Source organism: Leuresthes tenuis, unplaced genomic scaffold, assembly GCF_036924035.1.
Source record: "Leuresthes tenuis unplaced genomic scaffold, fLeuTen1.0.hap1 SCAF_8, whole genome shotgun sequence".
In the NCBI taxonomy this organism is placed as follows: domain Eukaryota; kingdom Metazoa; phylum Chordata; class Actinopteri; order Atheriniformes; family Atherinopsidae; genus Leuresthes; species Leuresthes tenuis.
Genome location: NW_027325362.1, coordinates 12,297,457 through 12,306,449, shown reverse-complemented (window position 1 = coordinate 12,306,449; position 8,993 = coordinate 12,297,457). Strand labels below are relative to the sequence as shown.

The window sequence follows — 8,993 nt, the reverse complement described above, 5'->3', positions numbered from 1 at the left end:
GGACATGCTCTGACTGAGTTGCCAAGGTATCATTGTTTCGTCTCTACCAAAGCCACGTTTGCTCTTCTTTATAATAGCTTCCAACACCAAAACTCCAGTAACCCACCTATTGGGAACTGCCCATATAAAGATATAATTAAAGCCACAGTTACACTATCCACTTCAAATTGCAGACGTTTTAATACTGTGGCAGATTCTCTAACCCCTAATTGCAACTGCAGAAGTGACTAGGTAGCACTGGTCAGGAGTTAGACCAATATTACATTCCAGACCATGACGTTTAGGAAGTATAAAGACCACAAACATGGTGACGGCCACAGAAATGCCAAAGCAGTTATTGGAATTGGACACTGTCCTTTCATATGATGTTTTAGACAGAGGATAAATGAGCGACGTAGCTCTGCCGGAGCGCAAAGGGAACAGGTAAAGGACAGGACATGCAGGGTTTGCCTCAGTTTGGCCTCACAAACAGACTCAGCTCAGTCTCTCCATGCTGCTGTTCTGTTTTGATTGAGCCCCTAACCGGATTTTTCCAATTCAAACAGTCCCAATAAATCCATCTCTCAGGGGTTTTCAACCAGCATTATTCCTGTCATTCCTCTGGAAACAAGACATCCAATCTACACTCTTCCCTATTGTCTTCCCACCAGACATCCCAATGCATGACTGCTCCCGGCCAAATCCCCCTCCCATATGCAGACACAGACTCCTCTGCCCGCAGATACTCTCGGCTCTAATTAGGCAGACCACTGGACGTGTTGCTGGGGGAAATCTCTCTGCAAAGACTTATCATCAAGTGGCAGCTTTACAGATTTACGTCTTTTCATCTAGTCTGTGCCTATGTTTGTAAGCTGGTGCTGAGGGAGTAAAAAGCAGGGAGATACTGTAATTGTGTTTGACGATTTCGAGAACACATTTTTTATTGTGTGGCAGAAAACAGCACAAAAAAAACAAATGTATGAGTGTGTGTGTGTGTGAGTTCTGTGACACGTTGCACAGCCCTGCTGCTCATGCACGTATAGAGTGTACAGTATGCTTCAGATCTATTGAACTCTGCTGAGCTTTCCCGTGAGACCTGCGTCATCAGCAGCAAGGTTATTTCCTGTAGTTGAAGAGCAGCATTACTCTCTTCCTGTTCTGTGTGAGAAGAAGCATCAGGTTTGTCCTCCCAGTCCCAGTTATGCATATACTGGACACAGTTTACAAGACGCACAAGAAGTTAATGACTGGCATTCTTTTCAATTTATTTACCTTTTCAAGATGTCCCAAGAAATCCTGATTTCAACATCTCGACATGAGAACAGAATATCAAAGGTGCACAACTTTTGAGTCATGGTTTTGAAGAATGCTGTTTTTTTAAATCACTTTGTGATTAAACACACTTGAAGACAGAACACTGTCTCAGGAATTATATTTGCATCTCAAAGTGACAGCAGCAGTCTATAGCAAGTCTGAACTGAGTGAGCAAATTTAGATTTCAAACTCACATTAGGCACATTATTAGATTATGATAACTGTCTGCAGGCCAAGCTGCTCTTTTTCCTTACAAGAAGCCATACAGTTTAATTTAAAGAAGTTCAACCTCAAGTCAGTAAAACAAAATCACAAGCCCTGTTTCACAATATGTATGATGTTCAACATTTCCGAATGCATTAGGGGAGATAATGCAACTAGTATAGAAGATGACACTGAGGTACATGCAATACCGTTTCAGGAAAAACTTGTTGCTTTACTTGTAATTCTGAGTTAACACTCTTGCGACCTAATTTCCAGAAGAAGACTGAGAGCATTGTAACTACATTATGAAACACACAGCAGTAATGAACTTCAGCACAAAAGAGTCTCCTCTCTGTCTTTTAGTCAAAGAGAGGATCTGTTACCTGCCACCTCCCCTGAATCTTCGTCTGTGTCTCTGGGGACGCCTTGCAACACAGCCCCTTCCAGCAGCTTCCTCCTAACAACAAAATCATTGTCTTCTTGTATTTTATTTTCTCCTCTGCTCTCCATCTCAGTGGAGCTATTACTCTGCCTTACTCTGCATATGACCTGGGGGCGACGGGGAAGCGGAACACATTGGCCACGGATGATAACGGTGCTCCACAAAGCAGAAATCTACGAGCTGCAGCTCTCTGGTGGTGGTTTTATAGCTATTTGCTTTTTGTAGCAATACAACAGACTGGATGAGAGTAATGCTTCAACTGTGGTCTACTAGTAACAGATGCATGTGTTGTTTTTTGCATTTAGCATTAACCCTAAAACAAAAAACAGAGCACACAGCAACAAAATACATGTATTTGTGTAACACCAGGACCAGCTCATCTCCTAAAAGACAGAAGAAGACTGTCAGGTGTACTTGCCCATGCTGTACTTCAAAAAGTACAGCATGAAAATCTTTTTATCTTGTATAATTTATCCAGGTTACACATCTGGGTTTGATAGAAAACACATTATCACGAAGTGGAAAAAAACCAGTGCAAAAAAAGGTTTTAACTTTGGAAATCCAATAAACAGAACCCAATTAAACAAATATGACGGAAATATTACACTTTGCCATTTATTTTTCATGCTCACTCATATTCACGACTGTTTTGCTTTCAGAATCTGGTGTGACCCATTTCTGCAGACAGCAACATCATTTCTCCAGTAGCCCTTGTCCCACATGTCGGCTTTGAGGAATTTTAGCCCACTCTTTCTTACAGAACATCCCCAGCCCTGGCATACTGGAGACTTTCCTCACGTGAACGACATGGCTGCATGTCCCGTTCTACCATTTGAAAGTCAGGCTTTGACTTGTCCATCCCTGCATGGCTGCTTGACCTACTTTCTCTTAAGATTTAGCAAATGCCCATTTTCCCGTACAGTGTTTTGTAATTAATGTAGCCATCAATGACAGCAAGACATTGGCCCATATCTCACAAAACAGGCCTGTATTACGACACAACCACCACAATGTTTCACAGATGGAATAAGGTTCTTCTTCTTTGTTAAGGACAGTTTTGTGACCTTCGCAAACTTTTTCAAACTGAGAGTGACAGCAACTCTAGGTTTGGGTAATGTTTCAGATGAATTTAAGGAAAATATAATGGTTTTACAGCATATAGGAGCCTTTTTTTAACTCTGAGAATATCTAAAACATTTCCCAAATGCCTGAGACTTTACAGTCACTCTAGCTTATTAATAAATCAGCATACAGAAATGTAATTACTATGATGTTTTTCATGTTTCCTGGCATGTTAAGACTAAGACTTAAGCTAAGACTGACAGGATTCCTGGTAAGAAATCAAAACTGTCTTTTACCACCGGTGAGTGTTCATTTTGTGCTGTAAACGGGCCACTGAGCAGTCAGCAGATTGGTAAGGAGGTAAGGATTTCACACTGGGATTTCAGAGGGACTGCAAGGGGCTGAAATTTGATGCACAAGCAAAAAGATCCCAAATCCCACAAGAGTTCCTCATCAGGTTAAATCTCATTACTCGGAGGAAACACTTTTTTCACACTTTTGTTCAAAGATAAATTTTCAAATATCTTCAACAAACAGACATGTCTCTTTTTTATTATATTTTTTATTTGACAACATGGGTTGACATTGAGAATTCCTTAGCACTACTCAGAGCGGATTTCCATGCTGTAAAAATGAATTGCAGCACATAGAGCTTCATCAGTTCAGTCTTAAAGAGCTTTTATAGATCAAAGACTGAGTACGCCTTTGTTAGAATGATATCAACGTTTCATCTCTCTCCAGCTCTGCAAAGCTTTGCTCATCTCAGCTCTGTTTGTCCAATTTCCTGTTCAGGGAATAACAACCAATAGGTAACTGATTATGCCCACATGGCTTACATTAGACTTTGCTTCACTTTCACAACTTTTCTCATGTCTGAAACCCAAAACGTATGGATGCTGTGAACGTATTTGATAATGATCACGACCCAAAAAGGTCTTTTATGCACTTTGAAGAGGGGTTTGCCATTATTACGTACGCATATAATAGAGTTTCTTAATCAACTCTACCAATCCTTTCCTGGTATTCTGGCTTTCAACCTATGCTATTAAAAGTAGTAAAACGGTCTTTTAACCTGAATTATTTAAACTGTAATTTGACTACCTCACGAGCAGCCATCACAAAAGGCAAAAGGAGCAATAACGCCACCTAGTGGCACACATTGAACTAAGCATCTGCAAAAACTTCAGAAACGTTATTTCATCATTAACAATATGATTACATAACAAATGACAAAAAACGACATGTTCCAACACTATTGGTGCGTTTTGTACGTGTTTCTAACTTCAAAGACAATATGTTTGTTAAAATCTATGTGAATTATAGGTGAAAATTACAAATAAACTGAGTACATTTTGAGAATGAGTGGTCCTGAGTCCATTACTTCGACGTTCTGCTTTTGTTTCTACTCTTCAAAGACATGTCACAGCTGTTTGGAGAAAACAAGACTTTTGGAGACACCACCAAGGCCTCTTGGATAGATTGCTTTGGTGAATTCACTGTCATGTAGCCTAAATGATAAACAAAAATGGTATTGTTCACAGTCCTCTGATCGACTTTGTGTTTCAAATGTTGGCCGAAATTGTTATATATGTTTTCAGGCAAGCCTTTCATCTAGCCTTCTGGCTAAAGCTACGGGACCATCTGAGTGCGCAATATCACAAAAGTCACTTTCTAGAATTCAAATACTTTGATTCGAAGTAAGTGTTATATGTAGTTAATTCTGTGTTCAGTTATTACTTTTCTAATTTATGAAACATTTGAGTTTAGTTTTCATTGTTACTTTTTTTAAAAACAAACTTTTTTTGTTAGCTTTGCAACTTTCACCTGGTGAAACGCGAAAGGACTCAGATCCGTAGATCATTGACAGGAGCTCCAGGTCGCTCGGTGGCAAAGAGGTTTTTGCGGGACTTCCCAAAACAAATCAGTCGTGTCATCTGTTGAGAAAGAATCAACAGGTTTTCTTTCCCCTGGATAGAAAGCACAAAGCAAACTGGCCTGTGCTATGCGACTTATTATCCGCGGGTCGCGCTGTCGCGCAAACGCAGATATGCCTGCGTGCGCAGCTCTGTGGGGGCGGTGGAAACGTTCAAGATGAGCGAAAACGAAACAAAAAACGCACCGTAAATCCCCGTAACCGCGCAAATGGATGGTAGTCTACACCGTGACAGCGAAGATGGAGGCTAATTTTAAGCAATCTCTATGGTTTATCCTCTTTGTCTTATTTGTAACCAACGCGTCATGGTAAGTAAAACCGCGTCATTGACAAGTGTAAAGTTTGTGGGCTTAGAAGGCGTTTGGTTATCTCATGCTGCGCCCCTCTGAGGCGCTGCCTTTCACCCTCGATAGTATTTCCTTGAATTAATTAGAGATGACTTTTTCCAGCTTGGACGAGTTTGGGGTCTTGCGCTTGACGTGTGGCGAAAGTTGAGACGTTCGACAGTTGTTGTGCCAAAAGGTGATCGTTTCCAAGCACAACACCAGCGATCTGCGCAAAGAAACTAAAACTAGCTGTTGCGCTCGGTTTCTATTTACAACCTCAATGTCATCGTCAAACCGACACAACAAGCAAACACACCTAACAATGCGTGCATGGTAACAGAGAGGGTACGTCCACAGATTAAACGCAACAGAAGTAAAGAGTTGCTGGCTTTTTGTTGCTGTTCTAACCATTTTTTTGTCTCTCGGGTGGAGTTAGTGGGTGAGAAGTTTCCCAATTGCAGCTGTTAAAAAAGGGGCAACATGAACGTTCGTCGACATTTGACGTTTTTGGCAGCCTTACTGAATAACTTTGTTTCGTTTTCTCTTTCTAAGGGCCATCTCCCAGTCCGAAGTGAGAAACCGAACGGTTTCAGTTAAAGAAACAGCCCGTAACAGAAGACAGACGTGTGTGGATGGTGAATACCAACACGGAAACAGGAATTGTTGCCTATGTGGAGCAGGTAAGTGTCAGTAAACGGGTTGAATTAAGTTAAGAGCATTGTCGGTCTCTTCTCTCTACTCTATATATCAGACTTTATTTAAGACCTGTATTACATCTGGGGGACATGTAGTGTTAAGTTCTGATGTTGTACACTAACAGTTTTAGGTGCCATTTCCTGTTTTTTTTGCAAGTCTTAGAGACATTGTTCCAACTTGGTTACCCAGTTAATCTGTGTGGTTTAGTGATGTGTAACGCTTTTGGTCAGCAAGAGGCTCTATGGTACAGACGTGTGAGGAGACCTGCATCAGGGTCCTTTGTAGATGGGTTTCTCTCAGGTCTCCTGGTCCCCTCCTCTTAGTTTTTTCTATCGGCACTTTTGTTTTGAGCAAATTCACCTGGTCTGAGCTCCTGCGGCTCTCATTTCCCCCAGTTTGTTGTTTCCAGTCGACTCAAAACATGTTCCCACACACACTGTTAACAGATTTTCTCCTGCCTCCGATTGGTGTCTCTCCAGGTGAGCGGCTCGTAGATCACTGCACCACGACTCCAGGTGATAGAAAGTGCGTTCCCTGTGAGGACGGCACTTACAACAGTCATCCTAATAAACGGGACACCTGCGAGCCCTGCACTTCCTGCTCACACCCCAATGGTATTTGCAACTAACAAAAAATACTAACAAAACCCAAAGATAAATCCTTTTTCCACAGCAGCACAGTTGTTGATGATGTTGTTAAAGGCATTAATTATGCTTTCATTATGTTCAAGTGCACCAGTAACCAATCACAGAGAATTCTGCACTCATTCTTTTAAAACAAAAAGAAGTTAATCTTGATAGTGCAGCGCAAACGAAATGTCAGTGAATGTTTCCAGTGTCTAAATGACAATCATTGTTTTCTCGAGAAAAGTGAGAAAAGTTCAGCTCTCCTCACAGCTCTGTGACGGCACTCTCCTTTCAGCTAATTTAGAAGTGGCTGAACCTTGCACCCGCGCCGCGGACGCCAAGTGTCGATGTAAGGAAGGTCACTACTGCAGTGGAGACGCAGAAAACTGTAAACTCTGCCACCCGTGTAAGACGTAAGTACTGCATACAGCCACAGCTCTGCCCCGACCTCCTCTTTCACCAACACGTTTTCAGACTGACATACTGGACTTCTTCATAAGTTGTGTGCAGCTTCTGTACTGACGTGTCCTCAAAAAGTATCGGCATCCTTTTAAAAACTGACAGATGTTCGTGCTCTTTCTCACCCGTGCTTCTTTTTCTTTTTTCATTTGCTTCCAGGTGCGATCCTGCGGGCATTAAACAGGCCTGCAATGCTACCAGCAACACCGTCTGCAGTGATGAAAGTCCCAGTATGATAAAGCTTAGCTTTACCTCATAACGATATTTATAACACAGATCCCCTGTGTTCATGATAAAAATGTCACGGTCGTCTTCTTTTTCTGAAGCTTCTGAAGTCGGCAAAATTATCGGCATCGTTGTTGGAGTCTTGGTTTCTGTCGCTGCTGCTGCTGCCGCTGCTGTAGTCGTTCTGCTCTGGAAAAAAAGAAAACAGGGTAAGTATTTCTACTTCTGTAGGACTAACCGCGTGAGACAAGATCCGGGTTTAGTTTTCACTAAAGCCATTTCTCGCCACGACGGTTCAGTTTAAGGTTCGTGTTTAAATCACAAATCATGTTTTGATTTAAATCATGGTTTGCGTTCTCATAAAGGGAAGAAACATGAGGTCAACCGAGGGAACGGCAGCGGACTTGATGTGGTAAGTTACCTTGCTTGACCAAGTCAGGCCTGTTGGAGATGTTAAGCCTTTGTTTCGTTGATTTGTCCAAACACGCACACACACACATGTACACACATGTATGAGCATAAATGTCAACACCTTTCTGTCTTTCCTCTAACCTTTGCCAAGCTGCCCCTTTCTGTGGGAGGGACAGGTCAGTTTTTCTGAAACCGTCTGTGTCCTTGTGAATACTGTGCCTCTGTGTCAGTGGTGTCGTAAAGCTTTTGCAAACTCTTGACTGTTTTGTAGCTGTGTGGTCGAAAATTAACATTCCGTGTGCTTCTACTTCACAGGAGATGCAGCCTCTTACAGGTAAGAAAAACCGAAGTGATGATCTCTGCACCTGAGCTTTAACTTCGATTTTTTTTTTTTTTTTTTGTGCCTAACGCGTTTTCTTTCCTTCCACAACAGCTCCAAATGTGGAACTTGAGCCTCACCTGCCTGACATCATAGAAACGCTCGGGTGGCCAGTCATGAGGGATATAGCTATGCGTAGTGGGATAACAAACGTGTTCATTGAAAATTGCCAACTGAGCCACCCGGGTAACGTTCAAGAGCAGACTATGCAGCTGCTGAGGGAGTGGATGGAGAAGCAAGGCAAGGGTGCCTCTCAGAAGTTGATCCAGATGCTTGAAAGCAGTGGCAAAAGGGCCAAAGCTGAGAAGGTCATAGAAATATTGTCAGTCAACAGTTCTGGTCAGTCATAAAAGTGTCTAATCAAGCACTTTTTAAGTATTTGCAGTGTTGTTTGGTGTATGAAATATATTTAGATATTCAGGTTGATGTTTACATGGTGAGATTGAATGTTTTTAAGCTTTTATGTGTCTTGTGTGTTGTAATGGATTGAAATGAATCGAAGACTTTGTTGTATTGGGAATTTTGGACAATGTGCAACATGTGCTGACGTTTCGATCTTCTAATGTCTCGTCTTTTTTACTCATCTTTTTAGCCAAATGCACTAAATATACAAATTTTATCAAATGGTTCATTTTTGTTGCCCTCTACAAAGATTGCCTTAATAATAAAACACATTCAAAAGCATTTTATGCATGTGCCATAGTTTGACTGTAACCTCTTTGAAAGGATGTGCCTGTTCCAACACTTTAAATTCTTGTTGAAAACTGACATCATTGCGCCACATATTCATATATATGAAGCATCTGGTGATTGGGAAAAAATATATATATATACTGCAGATCTACTTCCCAGTGTTTCTTAGAATTTATCTTTCTGACTTCCTTCCTGAAGCTGTTGATCATCACATGTTCCGGATTCAATTCCAAGACAACAGAAT

The 8,993-nt window shown here is 41.5% G+C and overlaps 1 protein-coding gene across 1 annotated transcript; it reads left to right on the top strand.

Annotated features, from left to right (window-relative positions):
• The first annotated feature begins 5,135 nt into the window (after nucleotides 1–5,135).
• On the top strand, nucleotides 5,136–8,716 carry fas (Fas cell surface death receptor). The gene is made up of 9 exons (XM_072390354.1): nucleotides 5,136–5,242; nucleotides 5,813–5,940; nucleotides 6,436–6,570; nucleotides 6,878–6,995; nucleotides 7,201–7,271; nucleotides 7,368–7,475; nucleotides 7,632–7,678; nucleotides 7,993–8,011; nucleotides 8,111–8,716. The coding sequence occupies exons 1-9, from the start codon at nucleotides 5,148–5,150 to the stop codon at nucleotides 8,404–8,406; spliced, it is 1,017 nt and encodes a 338-aa protein (XP_072246455.1). The 5' UTR covers nucleotides 5,136–5,147; the 3' UTR covers nucleotides 8,407–8,716.
• The last annotated feature ends 277 nt before the right edge of the window (nucleotides 8,717–8,993 follow it).

What these genes read in the sequence shown, in the direction of transcription:
- fas (XM_072390354.1), top strand. Translation starts at nt 5,148, where the DNA reads ATGGTAGTCTACACCGTGACAGCGAAGATGGAGGCTAATTTTAAGCAA. An exon ending in CTCTGCCACCCGTGTAAGAC is followed by an intron (nt 6,996 to 7,200) that starts GTAAGTACTGCA and finishes ATTTGCTTCCAG; the next exon opens with GTGCGATCCTGCGGGCATTA. An exon ending in CTGGAAAAAAAGAAAACAGG is followed by an intron (nt 7,476 to 7,631) that starts GTAAGTATTTCT and finishes GTTCTCATAAAG; the next exon opens with GGAAGAAACATGAGGTCAAC.